This window comes from Melanotaenia boesemani, chromosome 10 (assembly GCF_017639745.1).
Source record: "Melanotaenia boesemani isolate fMelBoe1 chromosome 10, fMelBoe1.pri, whole genome shotgun sequence".
NCBI lineage: Eukaryota > Metazoa > Chordata > Actinopteri > Atheriniformes > Melanotaeniidae > Melanotaenia > Melanotaenia boesemani.
The window spans coordinates 23,024,356-23,042,991 of record NC_055691.1 but is presented as its reverse complement, the minus strand read 5'-3'; the positions used below and the strand labels follow the sequence as shown (position 1 = coordinate 23,042,991).

At 38.2% G+C, this 18,636-nt stretch overlaps 1 protein-coding gene across 14 annotated transcripts in view; it reads left to right on the top strand.

Annotated features, from left to right (window-relative positions):
- The window catches only part of LOC121647280 (pleckstrin homology domain-containing family A member 5-like), a 75,761-nt gene that overhangs the window by 37,786 nt on the left and 19,339 nt on the right, over window positions 1-18,636 (top strand). For 12 of the 14 annotated variants that reach the window (XM_041996572.1, XM_041996571.1, XM_041996570.1 and 9 more), the window contains exons 4-9: window positions 3,958-4,041; window positions 12,418-12,538; window positions 12,682-12,786; window positions 14,711-14,783; window positions 16,407-16,507; window positions 17,555-17,670. In XM_041996572.1, coding sequence (XP_041852506.1) covers window positions 3,958-4,041; window positions 12,418-12,538; window positions 12,682-12,786; window positions 14,711-14,783; window positions 16,407-16,507; window positions 17,555-17,670 — 600 coding nt within the window. Of the gene's footprint in view, window positions 1-3,957; window positions 4,042-12,417; window positions 12,539-12,681; window positions 12,787-14,710; window positions 14,784-16,406; window positions 16,508-16,529; window positions 17,243-17,512; window positions 17,671-18,636 lie in introns of those variants that run through there. The other 2 variants (XR_006011822.1, XM_041996573.1) reach the window with 2 other exon arrangements.

The window sequence follows — 18,636 nt, the reverse complement described above, 5'->3', positions numbered from 1 at the left end:
GTAAAGATGTTGGTATTTTAAATAGCATGCTATTTTGAACCCACTGAACTTCAAACTAAATTAAAGATTTTGGGATTAGACCGAAATTTTGTTTTCAACCAGAAAAGTTGAATAAATTAAGTTTTCTTTTTAATGAACTTAAGATAATTTATGAGATTCTCTGAAGTCATTCTGTAGAATCCAGTCAAAACTCATGAAACCCTTTCACCCCCCCTCTAATGTATGGATTTTTCTTGGAGCCTCTTAGTTTATTGTGGTTACACTGCAGATGAAGGGGTGCGAGGGATCAAAGACCCACTCTGAGTAATAAAAGCTTAGCCTGTGGAGTGCTGGAGTGACCCCCAGACCTTAAGCTCTTTATTACTGAAGCTCACTGCTAATTATTGTGGACAGGGCCAGAAAACTGCCCAACCCCACCATACTGCAGGGTGGTCATGCAAGGACTCCCACTCCTAGCTACCACCTCTCTATGTCCGAGGTCAACAGAAAAGGAACTCCTGGTGTCCATAACCCATATCCACCCCATAAACCAACATCCTCCACCAGAAGATAAATATATTTTAATGCCTAAACAATGAAACAGTTTGAAGCAAACTTGCCTCTTGTTACTGTACAGTCAAGAGATTCTTTGCTATCTTAATCTAGACGGAGGGACCACAGACCACATCCTCCTGAGCATTTGTTATTTAAAATGGTAGTGTAACAAAAGATTAGCTGGATATGGTCTTATGAGAAACATACACACTCAATGCTGATTTCATTTCAGGCTTTTCAAGCCACAACTGCTGTCATCAACACTGATTGCATTTTTTATCTAGTGATGTTTCCAGAGAGCCCTTAATTTGTGCAAGACAGACAATTTCTGCACGAGCCTGTCATGTTTATAATCAGCTCCTGATGCACTTTTTTTTTAAAGATTCACCACTACCATATGGCAAATATCATTGCACTATAGCTGAGAATAACAAGAAGGCTGCAAAGCAGTTTAAAAAGGAGACTGCTACTTTCAAATGTTGTCCCAACGTAGACGTTTTCCACATAAATGGAAGATGAAGATAGTGTGTAGTGTCTCATCAGCCACAGCCGCCATGTTACTTAAAAGTCATTATGTTTTCCATCAAGTTTCAAGTACTCACTTCACTTCCATGTCACGTGGATCTTGTTGCGAATGTTTAGGACCCTCTAAAATTGCTTCCGTCTATAAAGCTATATTGTAGGGACACTGACCTAACATGTGTCAGTAACCCCTGCATAAACTTGTCATTATGGTGATTTAAGAACCTTGGTCAGGCTCATTTTTGAAGGTGACATTTTAACTATCTTTGATGCTTTAATTTATCCAGCATGATGTACATGTTTTCTGTTTTAGCTTTTAACAAACAACTATGCACACTCACACCTAGAGTCAGTTTAAAGTACCAGTCATGCATGTTTTTGGAGTGTGGGATGAGGTTGGTGTACTTGGAGATGGCCCATTCAAACCCCACCCAGAAAGGCCTCAGTCAGGATTTGACCCAGGAATCTTCTTGCTTTGAAGCGACATGCAGTAGCTAACCACCTCACTGTGTATTGTGTAAATCAGAAAGTTGAAACGCATCCATTTTGCTAAATTTTGCCTTCTATACCTGATTGGAGGTTTTGTTTCTGTTGTTAATGTGGGTGTACGTCACAGTTTGCAGTCATCTACCTTTAAAAACATGTGTGAACTTGCTGAATCACATGTGCAGGATAACATTTATAGCAGAAAATGTTCTGCTGGCTTTCAGTGTGCAGTGGTGCCCTTATCTCATCATGTCTGTTTTTCAACAACTAGGGTACAACTACCTTCTATGAGCTTGTGTGTTGAGAGAACAAATGCATTGTCTCTACATTTAGAGACTGCCAAACCAAAACAATGAGCAGAAAGAAGCTGAGAATTGAAAAGACTTGCAGACGGGGGGAAGATTCATAGCAGTTGGCAATGAAACTTTAATTACCAGTTATTTCATGTTAACACCAACTGTGGTTAAATTTACATACAAAAGCACTGCTTTATTAATGAATTAATTTATTTTGGGTGAATTAGTTTGTGTTGAGGCTTGTATGGTGCCCTCAGTGTGCTATCCCCAAATAAGTCATCTTCTGAGTATGCGGTCGGCACTAGAGAGTTTGTTTATGGGGTTGTGATGGTTATTGCTTTATGAATGTGTTAGAAGTCAGGAAGACATAATATATCTCCTGAGTGGATTTATACTCTAAATATCCTAAAAGTTAGCACTTTATTTTACTGTAATGCTAAGTGCAGTAATTTATTTAAAGCTGTTTTAAGCACCACATGAAAGCAAACTCAAGGTGGTCGTGTAATGTCATTATTTGTAAATGCATCAAGAATATCTCAACTAAAAAATTGGATTGTTTCTTCTTCCTTATTGGAGCTGGTTATAGGAATGCATATACAGTTCAACATAACATTGCTTAATTGGGTACACAAGTGTATATCCAGACTTTCTATTTTGTCTTAAATCTGCACCCAGACTTTGTGTGGAGAAGTAAAGGCATGTGTGAAGGATACCAGAGAAATATGGTGCCGTTGGTCTGCCCCAAGACCGCACAGTGTGCTCTGCTGCCAACAGTGCCTCCAGTAATTACAGACCAGAGCTGTAGAGACTGTTGCTCTCCAGGCTAAACTGAAACTAAAATCCCCATTTCATACTTGGTATTTGCTCTTTTCAGTATACGAGTACCCCATGTTTAAAATTGTTATTTTTGGTTCATTGCTCAACTCTCTTCTGTTTATTGTTGAGTGAATGTTCAACATGTGAAGGCAGCAGTAGCTATAAGGTCTGTTGACATTGCAGTCCTTTTTTCTTTTTTAGTAAGTTGTCTAAAGTCTTGCTTAATTTCTCCATTTGTCAGTATATTTGATGAATGTATTGCATACAGCATGCTCTCCACTGGGTCTGAACCTTCCATTGCCTCATCTGTTTGAGGGTTTAGTCAGTTAGCTGTTGAGTTTCCATTTCTTTAGTGTCAGTGATGGAAAAGGAAGCTGATGGATTGTTATTGTTATGGAATGAAGTGGGCAGTTTAGTCACTATTCCAACACCACTGTTAAAGTAAAAATGTTGATGTAGGATTACCAGTAAAGCTGCAAAGTCTTCTGAGCCTTCTGTTTCCTGAGGCTGTCCACATACATATGATCACTGACCAAGCCTCTGCTTTACTGGAAAGCTGCTGCTGTTCATTCCTCCATTTCAGAGACTGTGAGGTCTGTACCCTGGTGTTCTAATTATGTCAGGGTGGAAGTGATTGTGGGCTGCTGTGATTGGCCAGCAGGATGGGTGGGTGGCATCCTCTCTACCTCTGTCATTAGATTTGGAGTGTAGGATGGCACCAGAGCCTCCTGGAGCCTGTAGACTCATTTATTTAGATTTGAGCTCACCTAGTTTGAAGTGTTGCATATACTAATCTGCATTCAAAGTGTTCCTTTCTTTTTCATATTGCCTCAAGACATCAAAGCAAACTTGGAGGTGATTTTATATATATAAAAAAAAAGATTATTTTGTTTTTGCTGCAGATCATTTGTTAAAGCATCTGTGGCACATTTTAGGAGACAGATGCTGCAGTTTGACTTTAGAGTTAATAAATAAGCAGTTTCTTTCTTCTGAACTTGATCAGTTTGTTTTGTGTTGCACTTGATCGCTTGCTCGATATGTCACTGACCCAGTGTGCTTCAGGTTTAACCAGTTTTCATAGTTTTAGTTTTTCTTGAGTTTTTACCAGCACGTCACAGGCTTACATTCAGATATTGTGTCTATCTTGTTTCTGTTTAGAAGTTACTGCCCTGCTGACAGACACTAATAAACAGCCTTGAAAATACTTGTGCTCAGCAGCTTTTCTATGACGATGAACTTTTTTATATTGATCCATGTTTATGTAATGATTATTCTTTTTTTTCTTTTTCTTTATTCTCAACAGCCACAATGAGCGGAAGGTGACCTGTAAACATCCCGTCTCAGGCTTACCCTCACAAGACAACTGCATCTTTGTGGTCAGCGAACAGTAAGTCTCTTGTATTTTCTATCAGAAGGCTGCTGGGTAGCATTTTTGAGCTCTTCATCATGCTGTTGAAACTCTGGATTTGTAGGCAACATTTCAGAAGTCATTGTCTTGCCATTCTCTATTTGCAGTTTTGCCCTTTCACTTCATAGCCTCCTCTATTCAGTGCATTCTTTGTTATCTGACTACATGATCAAATTTCTTAGGAATAAGAATTACATTGAAAGATAGCTTTTTTTGATACTTCTTATGACTCTCATATTATTAAAGAGATCTTATCGGGCTGCTGCTCTCTACAAGTGCTACGGTAGGATCGTTAATCTCAATGTCGAAGTTAGACATGATAAAACGTTATATCGTGTATGTATCAGATGGTGGGAATGCAGTGAGTCACATTTTGGCCTGAAAAAGAGTTCATGGTCTTTTCATTTTTTAAATGTTCTTTAACAGAGTCACGCTTGTGTGATCACATGTATGCTGCTATTTGTTAAACATGTAGCACAAGTCTGTCCATATAACTGGATCAGAATGCCAGTCATCCGGATCTTTCACTTCTCTGAGAACAACGTTATAAACATGTCTGACTAAACATAATGTATGTCCACCTTAGGAATTATCCATATTCCTGTTTGCAGATTTACCCACCTGGAACCATTTAGCCCTGTTTGTAGACTGCTGCTACTCTGCTACAATATCAATGTGCTGGTTGTTCAAACATAAAACAAACAAGCTGATACGGAGTTGTAGTTTCTTTCACTGAGTTTCCATTTAAGCAGGTTGCTATGTGACAACACTTAGTCTGGTAACCAAACACATGCTAGGCTGTTTACATCACAACCCACACTCTAAAATTAATGTTAGCATTCGTGGTTCACTCTGGTATCTCATGGATCATCTCCACTCAGATTCTCTATTACCTCATTGTAGATCTCCCACAATGTTACTGTTGTAAGAAAAGCCATGCCATAACATTTAATCACTCTTACTTCAGCAATGAGCACATGCTCATGTTGGAAGGTATGACCAGCCAGTGTAAAGTTAATACCTCCCCCACGGCCCATTATGGGTCTCAGCTATTTTTCCAGTGTGAGATTCAATAATCAGAAGCTGGTTTAGTAGAAGCTTGTTGCGTAGCAGAACTGTCACACTGCACTTTCTCGACACATTCCTCTCCTCCTTGTGTTGCTCTCACATCACTGCTGTTTTTCACACCAAGAAGCACAACATGCCAGAGCAAGGTGATATTTAATTTAGAATTCAGCATTTAATCTTAAGGGCAATCTGCAAAATTAATATACATCAGAGGTGCTCCGGGTTAGCTTTAAAAGAAGCAAGAGCTAAACAATAATTCTTCCATTTGACTTATACTGTATTTTTTTTAGTTTTTTTTTATATAGTGTATCTTAGCCAACAGTTGGCTGTGTTCTTACAAAAATAATAAGGGGGGGAAATCTTCGCTCTGGACAAGTAATAGACGGCAAAGACGGATTTAAGCTGCCACAGGGATAAGGAAGCCTGGCTGAAAATCTCTGCCTAATCTGCTCTGCACTGTAAATACAGCCAAAACGCAAATCTTTGCCTCAATTTGGTATTGTAAATTTAAGCTTCAGTCTGGTACAACATAAAGACCTTTAACCCAGCCCACCCTAATGAATAGAGCAACTGATAGAAAACTGCAAACTGTGCAGCCATCAAGGAAGTGTGTGTAATTCAGATCAAGTCAGCCTGGATTTGTTTTGAAGAGTTGCATCCCAGTCATATCCCAGGGGTCTGCCATGTTCTGTGTTTCTGATAAAGCCTCCTTTGCAGTTTCACTTAAACATTTGGTATTCCAGTTAAATTCTGCAGAGTTTGGAGAAACATAGTTTAATAACTGAATGAACACCAAGACGCTGCCTCTGTGTTTTTATGGAAAGACCAATTTCAGCCTTGTTCTTGCTCATGGGAAATAAAAAGGTTAGAGTTCCTGTACACTCACATACATCAGTGTCACTTATACTTACTCTTTCTGCTGTGTTATGATCTGTGAGCTACTTACTGCTTAGGTCGTTATTTGACACGTGTCTTCATCCACCTCAGTGAATGTCAGCCTCAGCATTTTGCTGTATGTGTGTGTGTGTGTGTTTATCTTTAGTGCTCCACACTAACAGACGTTATTTGTGGTGTTAAACCTGTTTCCCTAAATACAGTCTTACAGTGTGTTCAGTGCAGTTCAGATGGACAAAATTAAACGACTTGCTGTAAAAATAAATGAATTGTTTCACATGGAACATGTGCAGCTGTTAATCTAATTTGTTTATATTATATAAAATGTTTTGTTCAGGGCTGCTTTAACTGCTACATTTAATATAAAAATTTCCCTTTAATGTGACACTTGCTTTTTCGTATTTTACTCAATATGCCAAATTGGTCAAAAAGAGGTTCCCTTATAGAATGTGTGCGCTTGTGTTTTATTATGTAAAACTTCCTCTCAATCTGTATTGCAGCAAAGCCTCTATCATCCAGCTACATACTTATGCATCTCAGTAAAACTGTCAAACCTATGTTATAGAAGAGGATTTTTTTTGTATCAGCCTAGTGCAGCTTTTTCAGCCAAGAATAATGATGCATAAATGAGTAAAGACAGGCCATGCAGATTACAGACAGTCTTAAATTAGCCCAGTCTGGCTGTAAAGGAGACCAGAACTCCTATTACTTTATAATATAATATTGTTTATGAGTGACTGGCCCAGAGCCTTAACTTCATGTGCACATACATTAATATTTAATTCTTTATCGAGATTAGTAGATAATATTGCAACATGCTTTATGATGAATAATGATTGAATAAAAAGCAGCTGGCTGTCCTGCAATAGAGGCAAAAGCAATGCTGATTTATATAGCTATGTTTAGCCTATGTGTAAATTATTTATCGGAGCCTGCATATACAGTCACATTCAAAAAGAAGGCCACCATCTTTTTAAAATTCAGAGGTTTTACATAACATTTATTTCAGTTTTTCCACTTGTAAATTATCTTTACTTTATTGACTAAAGAACTCCAAATTATTTGAAAATGGACTTATAATCCTCCCTGATTGAAGGGAAGCAAAATCAATTCTCTAAGATCAGTGCTGATGTCTTTCCTCCTTTGTTTTTTTTTTTGTTTACACTAACCTGAAAGCTCCAGACTAGCTAACTGTCATTCTGCTTTTATAGAGATATTCACACTTACTGATGATCAGATAATCAGGTACATTTTATTAGCAGAAACCGGCTGCTACTTACCCTCCAGGGTGGAAGCAGTGAGGGAGCTGTGAGGTCTGTGTTGCGTTGCAATTAGTTTGTCTCACTGGACGCCGGCTCTTGGTCTGAACCTGCCATTGGCCTATTAAAAATCCATTTCAGCACAAAAAGCAGGGGAAAATGTTAAGTTTTGTATTCAGTTTGAATTGTGCTTTAAAGCAGGACTTCATAGTTATTTCAACAAGATGTCTGGTTACCAATTCCACCAAGTTCAGCCTGACACATTTTCACATATCTGGATATGAATACTGATAAATACTACTCTACCTATCTTCATAAAAGATATAATATTTTATGTTTTCTTTTAATTAAACAGAAGAAAATCAACTAAACAAATCTGTTTCAGTAGATCCAAGCTTCTAAAAAAATAAGAATGCTGTCTATTTCTGGTTTCTGTGACAGCTAAGAAGGAAATACTGGCAAACATTACAGTCATTTGGATTTGCATGGAATTGATTTTCCAGACGATGACTGTGTTGGATGGATTTCAGTGTTATATGGTCGACAGCAATACAGCAAGCAGCCTACCTACACACAGCTGGTATGCAAAACCTTTCACATGTAATAATCTTCGTATTTCCCCCTCAACAAATTGGTCTTTCTTCTATTGTGTGTGAACTGTGGAAAATTATGTCAACCAGCATTATGCAGGTAAATAATTATTAGGTGTCAATGGATTACTGTTTTCCACATCTGTTGTTATGTAAAACACTAGGACATGTCTGACTGTTAATATTCATCGTTGTTGCACACTATCAACATGCTGTGGGTGTTTTGGATGGCTGCTGACCTGTGATGTATTTGCGTCCTGCGAGGTGCACTTTACTGTCTGAACCATTTGTTGTGTTTGTTCAAACTGGCCACAGGGAAATCACTGCAGGGCTTCATGTTCATTCAGTTTTAAATAATGATTTACTACAAAACCAAGAGTCTTTGAAGTTTTACACAATCACAGTTTCCTTAAAGACGAGTCAAGTTTGATACATTTATTCTAGAACGTGTGTTTTGGGCTTTTTTGTGGCTCTGTAAGTTGCATCAGTTTATCTCTCACTCAGTTAAATGTCTGATCAGTGTGCTTGCCTCATCTATTGTCTTTTGTTCATTAAAAAGATAAAGGTACAGTTCAGCACCACGCACATGTGCTTGAAAGCTTCCTAACCGCTGTAAAAAAAAATGCTGTGTGGTCATTTTAAAATGCACCCTCAGCCGCTCAGTTCACTGTTTTCCCTCCAGTGTGCTCAGAGCGCTTCGATTCAGCAGCAGCGTAATCCCTCCTCACTCTTTTTTGCACTCACAGACCAACACACTCATGCATACACACACACACACACACACAAAATCCATGCTGGAGCAGACAAAGAACTAACATCATAACACGTATGGGTTTTGTTGCATTATGTGGATTTAACTGATGGTCATTTGTTTTCTTTGAGTTTGTTTAACCCATTCAGACGTGTGCCTCCTAAAAACCTGTTTTCAGGTCAAATTTAAAACATTTTACATACATTTTTATTTCTCATCCCCTAAAGAAATAAAAAACATGAAATTAATTAAATAAATAAACATTTGAAAGGTTAAATATGTAGTTTTTATAGCAGGAAACTCAGACTCAAGGGCCACTGTCCTGCAGGTTTTACCTGCTTGAACACACCTGATTCAAATTAACAGGTCACTGTGCAGAACATGACAACAAGCTGATGGATCCATTTCATTCCAGTCAGCCGTGTTGGAGCAGAGAAGCACCTAAAAACCTGCAGGATTGTGGCTCTTAAGGTGTTTGAGATCCTTATTTTTTATTTTTTTTTATTCATTTTTTTTTGTAAGCATTAATATTGTACAGAAGTGGAAGGCAGCCATTATATTATTTACTTTTGTTCAAGATCATGAATGAATTATTCTGTTCTCTTGAGATGACAAAGTATGTTTTCACGTGACAAGATCATGTTTCTCATCATTTGGAGAAATTGACCTTTTCTGGTGATAACCACCAAGTCACATGGTTTATCATGGTTTGTTTTCTTGGGATCACAAAATGATCAAGATGAGCTTGAAAATGAGTGGTTAGCACCTGATTTAATTCATAACTGCAAACATGAATACCTTAACAGTAAGTTTAGGCATTCATGTGTTATTCTTATTTTCTCCTCACAATAGTTCTCCTGACAAGAGAAAGAACTTTTTGTCTTATCACAGTTTTTAGAAATAATCAAATTGTATTTTTTTTTTTTTAGATAACATTACTTATTCCGTTATCTCAAGAAAACTTGTTATCTTGATATACTGATGCAAAACATTTTTTGAACACAGTCTCTCTCAGCCTCTGTAACATTACCCTCATGGTTTCAGCATTTTTTTAAATGAATTGTTTCATAGCATGAATAGTAAAATAAATAAAAACACATACTGTGTGCTGCAGTAGCTCCAAAAATATGATTGACTTAATAACATTATTATTAGCATTATTATTAGTAGTAATGACAATCAATTGGTACAGAAATTAGACTGAGATCTTAAATGATTCTGACGTTGAGTTTAAGACAGACTGGCAACCTGTCTGGTCTGCTTTCTTGCAGGAAGCTGAACAACTGCATTGTGTGTGCTTGTTTGTGAAACAGGCCATTGTTGCACGGAGAACATCACATGGCCTTTTCAGCTCCACTTTCAGGTTCACTGACTTTGCTGTTGACACAGAGTTGTGGTAAACACAAGGATGAGGTTTTGCTCATGGTATTTTTCTACAACTATTACTGTGTTCCTACATTACAATCGTTTCTGCAGTGGGCTCGTGCTGTCAGGAGGCGAGCACCAGTCTAAAACAGAGAATGCTCATTTAAAGCAGACAGACTTGTAAAACAGCACATTGAAGATACAAATAGCAGCATTATCCACTTAGAGTTTCTTGCACTTTTTTTGGGGGGGGGGGGTGTTAATAGATTTTCTTCCATTGTTTTAAGCGGTTTAGAAATTAACGCTAAAACACTTACATATTTACAAATTCACTTGTTACTAGTTTGATGAAAATGAACCCATTTGTTTAAGTAAATCTGCAAACATACACCAAAAATGACCATGTTACAACTTCTCTGTAAGATTTGCTGCCCTTCTGTTTCTGATAATAAACTGAATTTGAGCTGCGTTGATGTGAAGATTTTGAATAAAATACTCAACTATTTAACATAATAACCATTACTTGTTAAGTCACATTTAATGGAGTTTTGCTAATGTTTTGGGATTTGTGGATGCTAGACATGAAATTTTTTTATGGTAATTCTTCTTCTTCTTTTTTTTTTTTTTTATTTTTTTTTTACATTTGTTAAGCTGATTGAATTAATATTGTAAATTATTAAAAGTTGGTCAGCTCTAAACCTTTACATCTTCAAAATCTGTGTAATCTTTTCCAAACTCTAATGGTTTATTTTCACATAACTTTTATTCAGTCTCTTAGTGTTTTATAGTCATCTGTTTATTCTTTAATATTCATTCATTCATTTATTATCTGACCACTTGGTCTGGACAGGTCACCAGTCCATCACAGATATTCTTTAATATTTATGATTTTATGTTATTTATGTTCTGTCTCATCTGCATTGTAGTTAGACGTCTATAATTGTTTATGTGGACTGTACGGCATAATCCTTCCTCTTTGTTTGCCATACATGTACATTAAAGCGGACAATTCGATACACACTTCCTTTCAGTTCTACTGCAGAAAATTGATTATCAGATCTAAACTAATTATCTGCAGTTCACAGCTGAGATCTTCTCTGATGCCAAATAGAGCATCAAACAAGGTCCCTCCACCCTCTACCGTTATTTTTTGATGCAAGGCAAGTCAACACCATTGATTGCGGTTCAGATTGGATTCAGTGACAGTTCGGGCCTGTCACTGAAGTGCTAATATTCTGGGCTCATTTACTATAATAAGCTCATTAGATGGGAAAGCTGCACAAGCACCTTTTTTAGAGTGGTGATTGAAAATTGTGAGTGTCTCATCTTGAGCGAACATTAGTCACACGCTTGTCCATCTTATGGTTTTTCTGATTAGTGTCTCCTCTGCACAGAACCTCAATATATTTATTCATTTTCACATACAATGAACTACAAGAATGAGAAAATTCAATTCCCTGCATGTAATCCTCTTATTGGCCATACAGTGATAAGATTTGAAGCTCATAACAGTGTTTCACCCATCCATGTTTTACCTGGTAATAAATGAAGTAACTGAGTAAATCCATGTAAAACAAGTCGGTCTGTGGCGTTGTTTTGTGTCGGTATAAAACCTGTCTGTGCTGCACGGGAATGAACATCCTGTGTGTGTTGCCTGCTTTTGTGAAGCAAACTAATGTTGTCCTGTCTGATCCCTTTTGTGTTTTGTGTTAAATGTAACAGCATGCAGTCTGGATAAAACCATTTTTGATAGGATGGGTTTTCCTTTTGTTCAATGTTTTGTGTGCATGTTAACAGATGGATGGACTAAAGGAAGCTGGTACAGATTGATAGTAACATAAAATCTGGAGTGTGTGATTGTTAAATCTTTGCTCGTATGCACAGGTCATGTGGGCGTGTTTGCAGCGTTGGGCTGGCTGGCTGGCTGATGTAGTGCAGTGTTCACTGCTCCAGCATTTCTCTTCTGATCTGGTTGTTCTGTCTCATTCCCTCTGGACCACAACACTGTTCCCCTTATAAAGAATGTAGGACATCTCCATTGGATAATTTCACAATCAGGCCTTCACTGTCTTGTGGCAGAGATGCAGCAAACTTAATTTGAACTTTTTCTTTTTAAAGTGGCAGTCAGGTATTTGAAAAAACTTTGCAGAACATTTACTGTAAAGCTGTTAGAGAACTGGAAAAGTATCTGCTCTGACTTGTTTGAAGTAATTGACTTGATTTATGAACCCATCTTGAGATCTCATTATATGGAGAGCTTCAACTTTAGACGAACAATAGGGAAACGAATGATAAAAGCTGCAGCCTCTTATTTTCCTTGTTTTATAAAGGTCATTGAGCATAAATGTATTGAACTTGACAAGCACTGTATTTCTGACTGATGTCTTGCTGATGGGGTCTTGCCATGCTTTTTTTTTTTTTTGTGTAGATCTGCCTCCAAAGTGTCGGCGAATGAGAAGAAGGAACGGCCAATAAGCACCATGAGCGAGGCCTCAAACTACACAGGCAGCTCAGACTGCCCTGCAAACACCACCAGTCCAGCAGGAAGGGTGAGTGGTGCACGTGAATGTGGGATTATTATGCATAGAAAATAATGAAAAAGCAATTTGATCATTTGTTAACAGCTCGCAATGTTTGTAAAAGGGAGAAAAAAAAGTTAACTACTGTTTTTCCCATTCATACCGTTTTATAGCCTTCGAGACCTTCTAAAAAGATTCATAACTTTGGTAAGCGATCCAACTCCATCAGGAGGAATCCCACTGCTCCTGTGATCAAGAGAAACTGGCTTTACAAACAGGTGAGCAAGAGTATACACGATGATCTCAGGCAAAGTTAAATTCAGTTTAATTCAAACAGGAAAGATTTAAGCCACGTTAACAGGGCAGGTGTGTGGAGAGTCATGTTGTTTCATTTATTTGTTTACAATACAGGACTTTAATACTTCAAATGATCATCTGTTTTGTCAGATAGTGCCACATATCAAATAACATAGTTTATGGTGCTAATTAGCAAATAACATGCAGCATGAACAGCATGAACGTAATCTCGATCTGGAATAATGTTGCACCCCCCAACTGAGCAATACCGAGTCCCCATACAGAGTTTAGTGGGCTATTCTGGTGTGAATGCACCCTAACATAATAAATTTGGTACACATATTTCCTAATTAAGCTATTACTGTCATTGTGAGTTTACTTAAGTGAGCCACTGTGTGTGTGTGTAGAGTCTTGTTAAACTAACAGCAGCCTATTTAAAACACTGCCAAGGAAAATCATGATACTGAGACCAAATAAAAATGACACATTATTAAGTCTGTTCTTCTACTTAGTCCCTGGACGTTGTTTCACGCAGGCAGCAGATCAGATCTGAGCGTTGCTCAGTGTTTTTGTGATGATGTTAGCAGTGATGGTGTTAAGAAACACAGCTCCTGGGTTACTGAAAGCAGTGGGAAAATGGGGTTCTTGAAACAGCTCTTGGTCAGACTGAACTCCCTTATGCTCCCCCAACAAGGAAACTCAATTAGTTCTGATTGCAGGGCTCCCAGCGTAGTTTTGTGGACCCATGACGGGTTCTTTTGCTGCAGCTGCCAGCTGCTTTTCTTTGGAGACCTTAATCAGGGTGATGTAGATCAAGCAAAAGACTCACAAATCTGCTACTCTGAATAAAAGCTGGATTTGCACTTTTATTTTCCTGCCTTATTGAAACCTGGAAGCTATTGAAGTCGTTGGCTGAGGGAAAGCTGCAGCCCTGCAGTTGATCCACTGGGAAATCAACATGCCACAGTGATTGATGTGATGGTGAAAGCTTTTACAGAGCAAGATCTGACAGAAGTTTTGACAAAGTTTATTCATGAGCACATTAAAAAATGAGCACTTAAGACCTTGATTGAATTCAGGGAGGCTCATAAAATAAAAGATACAAGACTTTGTAGCAGCAACTGGTGTTTTGACTCTTTTTTCGATACTAATGTGTAAAACATTCTGGGTTGTGGAAGTGAATTTCCATTTAAAGTAAACTGCAGCCCACATGCTGTTTGACCATAATGATAGAGTCGTTCAGGGTCCCACCCGCTACTTTTGTCTCTGGGTAGAATCTAAGATTAAGGACTCAAGTTTTTCTTTAAAGCAAACAGGGGAGCTTATACTCTTTACTTCACTCTGCATCGTTTCCTTTTTTTAATGTAGCAGCCTGAAACGCACTTTGAACTTATACTGAAGAACAACTCCAGCAAAAGGAAGATTATTTTGTATTTTGCTTACTCCACACCAGAAATCAAACTAATTTCCTACCAAGCATATTAGAAATGTTTTACCAGGCTGGAAATTTTGGTGGCAGAAAATGTAAAGTGTGACGTGGGTTGCTCTTACTCCGTCTCTTTAAAAATAATGTTTATCTACTTGCATTTTAGGGGGCATTTTATAATAATTTATGCATAAAAAAAAGCATTAGAAAAAAACAAATCACTGCTTAAAAATGTCTGCAGATCAAATAAACTTTCAAATATATTTTTTTAAAAATGAATGAATGACCTCAGCTTCTTCTTATCAATACAAACCCGGTCGATTGGACTTCATCATTGCTTTGAAGAAATTCAGCCAGTTAAATCAAAGGAGATGAGTGGAGTTCTTTAGAAGACTGAAGTCTGTCATGTTATAATAATAAAAAAAAAATTCCACTAGTTTGTGGAGTAACTATGTCCTGTCCCTCTTCTGCATTTACAGGACAGCACAGGCATGAAGCTGTGGAAGAAAAGGTGGTTTGTCCTGTCTGACCTGTGCCTCTTTTACTACAGAGGTGAGTCCTGATCAGCTCACACCACGTTTCACCTGCAGATGGGCTGCCAAGTCACCATCTTGTTCATCTCTGATATGTATGAATGTGTGTCTCTGTAGTAAAACAGCCTTTCAAGATCAGCTACAAACAGATAAACTATGATGGTTTGAGACATCGTGGATTTAAAGGCATTTTACGTAATAAGGCTGTGGAGTCTTCCTTTTTAAATATAAAGCAGATCTGGAGATTATAGTCTGCGATAATGTAAGGTTATGACTCAAAACTCTGAAGTGATTTTCTTTTTCTGTTTGAAACACAAGTTAGTCCTGAATGCAGGTGAAATAGACAGAATTTGTTTAGCTAATATTTAAAATCCTCACCTAAATTCCTCATTATGGTAATCATGTTATTGGTCATGTTATTGTAGTAACTACTTTTCAGTCCTTAACTGAAGTAGAGACTGGCTTTTATGTTTTTCAAGTCTTGCCCTGTTATTAAAATCTGCCTGACCTTAAAACTTCCCCTTTGCAACTATTGCTCAGTAGGAAAATACTAGTTGGGTGTGACTGTCTTTTGACGGCTGACAGAGCTGCCATTTGACTACATTTTTTTATCCTGTTTCACCCAGTTAACATTTTGACAGTTTTCTCGTTGAAAAAGAACCAGCTAGGCTGTAACTATTAACCAGGTCTACTGTTAGAAGTGAAGCTACAGATATGCAGACTACAGGTACTAGTCCGTATATCCCAGTGCTGCCACTTAGTGCAGATACAGTCATCATTTGTGCTGATCAGGATGACATCTAGTCTGTGTTATTTCTGGTGTCTGCTGTTCCTGTCTCCTTCTTTCCGCCCACTGGCTGACAAAAGCCACAGACAGCAGCGGGCCCATGGGCTTTATCCAGATGGATATGTGGAGAAATCGTTTTCCAGAGTAGGCAGAGAGGTCATGGACTGTGCTGTCTCAACTAAACACAACTGTTATCGGATGTTGTTATCAGATTATTATTGTGCACCCAGGATCTCCCACAATGCTGCTTGGATTCAGCCACCTTTGGGCTTGTGTGCTGCTTTAGAAAAAGATGCAAAGAAAAAGACTTGATGAAAAACCAAATGTTAGACCAGGGGGTTGCTGATGCTGGCTGCAGGATAAAAAGCTCTACTAGAGACTGGAGAATTTTACCCACAGAAACACTCACATGTGCAAACAACTACAAGCCCACGTGCATTGAAAACTTGTGTTTTGCAGCATTTTTCTTTAGCTTAGCAGTGCAGCTAGCTTATATCAACACTGGCAGGGTAATCTACTCTGCTTAAAACTTGAGACTCACTCTAATCTCCTGTGGAGAGTGCTCCATTGTCAAAGTAGAAACCTGTTTGTTAGCTTAAAGAGGGTTAGAACATTCTTTCTGCATAGAAATTGCTCCTCATCTTGTCTACTGATTGGGTTCTACTGTATACCCCCCCTCATCTGTCCAGTACAAAACTTTTATTTTATTTATTTATTTATTTTTCTCTCACAGTCTGCTAGTTTGTCATTGGATTTTTATGTTTCCAAACTGGCGTTCAACATGAAAATTAAGAGGAACATCATAAACAGATGAACCTGTGAAGGTGGCCCCTGACTTGTTTTCTTTCTCTGCAGATGAAAAAGAGGAAGGGATACTTGGCAGCATCCTCCTACCAAGTTTTCGTATATCAATGTTGTCTGTTGATGATCACATTAATAGAAAATATGCTTTCAAGGTCAGTGTATGCTTTTATTTCTTCTAAATAAATCACATGAGCCTCTGTTAGTTTAGAAGTGACTTTGAGCTGATTGACAATAAAGTAATCTAAACTCAATGCTAGAAGAGCAAAGCGTGTCATATGTCTTTGCGGCCTACTGGCAGGCACTATGATACTGTCAGAAACGCCATGTTATAAGGAAATGGCATATTTTGATGAAGTTTTGGTGGTGTGTAAAGAATTGGTGCATTCTTCATAAACCCATAGAGACAACAAAGTTATCCAGCCAAATACAGCTAAACACAGACGCCCGGGAGTCTGTTCAAGGTCTCTCCAACCACAACCCGCTCCTTTTCCAACTTATATTCAGGCTAAAAGAGAAACGTTTCAGGGAAACAAGGAAATCTGAGCACAGGGCACAACCTCTTCAGTTAATTTAAGGAATGGGATGACTTAGTTTTCCTCATTCTTAGTCTCCTGACTCCTATTGTGGCCAAAATGGCCATGCCATTTAGAGTTCCTCAGTTTTCAAGACTATTTAGGGCGAATTAGAGGAATAACAGAGATTTTACTGTTTTTTTTTTTTTATTTGTTTTTTTTTTAAACGTGGATAAACAGGATATTGAGGTGGATCACTAACAATCTGTCTCTCTCTCTTTCTTTATGTTTGCCTTTAACAATATGTTGGTTTGTAAACTGCGAGGAAACGGAGCAACTACGGAACAATATGTTATCCATACAATGATTTACATGGTAAGTCCTACAGTACTGAACCAGGCAGATTTACCACCCTAATCTGGTGGTATGCGTGAAACTTAAGTGACTCAAGGATTTGATTTATCTGTTTTGCACAGATGGCCACAGCCAGGAATATTTTACAAACTATTTCTGATCACCAGAGTTTACAAAGAACAACATGCATTAAAATCATAGTCACACTTAACTATGTAATGGCAAATAACCCTGATTTACCAGTCAGGGCGTAAGTAGATAAAAATCATAGTTTTCCTTTTTATCTTTCAGGTAATCTCTGTGCATCACTCCTCCTGTCCTTCATCCTGTCAGGCCACACATCCCAACATGCGGACGTACTATTTTTGCACAGACACAGCCAAAGAGATGGAATCTTGGATGAAAGTCATGACAGACGCTGCACTCGTGCATTCAGAGCCAGTCAAAAGGTTTGTAAGAGCTTCACTAATTTAGGCTTTTTTTTACTTAGGGGGCTGTGTCACTTTTGAATGGAGAGAAAAAAAGACTTTTGAAAAGGCATTTGAAGATGTTTTTAAAACGGGCACTAATGACTCTGCATTCCTTGCTTCATTTCTCCACCCTGATTTTCTTTTTTTTTTTTTTTTTTTTTTCTTCTTCAGCGTTTGTGCTGGAAGCCAGTACTTTCAAATCCCTCTGCTAAGCCTGTTATGGTCTTTGGCTGCAGCTCAACACCCACTTTTGACATTTTCTGGTCTCTGGGTTTGCCCAAGAAGCTGCAACTTACTTTTATATTATGCAACTGTTTTTACTGTTGAAGTTTTATTACAGAGTAAACACACTCAAAACACCGTCTGTACTGTGGATGCATGTTGCAGGTGGTTGAGAGGATGCACAGCTGCACTGGCTGATGAGCCTCACTGACTCAGGATAGGATTTTTTTCTTTTTTCCTCTGTTTTTTTTAAACTGTTTTAAATGTCTGTCACTTGGCAGCCGGCCCGTCTAATGCCCTCTTTTTACATGGGCGAGCAGAGGCATAATGGTTAGGAGCTGTGTAATTACACAGAGCAGTGGTGCCTGGAATCCACTGAATAGCTTTGTTAAATGGGACTTTATGATGCCTCTCTAAGGTTTTCTAGTATCACACTGTTGCAATGAACAAGAAAAAAAAAGTATCTCCATTTCAGCTTTCATTTGTCTTGTGTGTCTTCAATCTGTCCAAAACAAGTAGAGCTAAAAGCACACAGACTTTCCACAGGCCTGGGTGTGCACTCTATGGGGTTAGTAGAGTCACAGAAAGCTGGAGAAGACATTACGTGACTAGTGTTGCTATTTAAAAGTATATAAGTGGAAATTTTGAAGGAATTCCTTCTCTGCTGCTCTCATATTGCTAACCAAGTGAGCCATGCTACTGAGGGGAATTTGCTAAACTTTG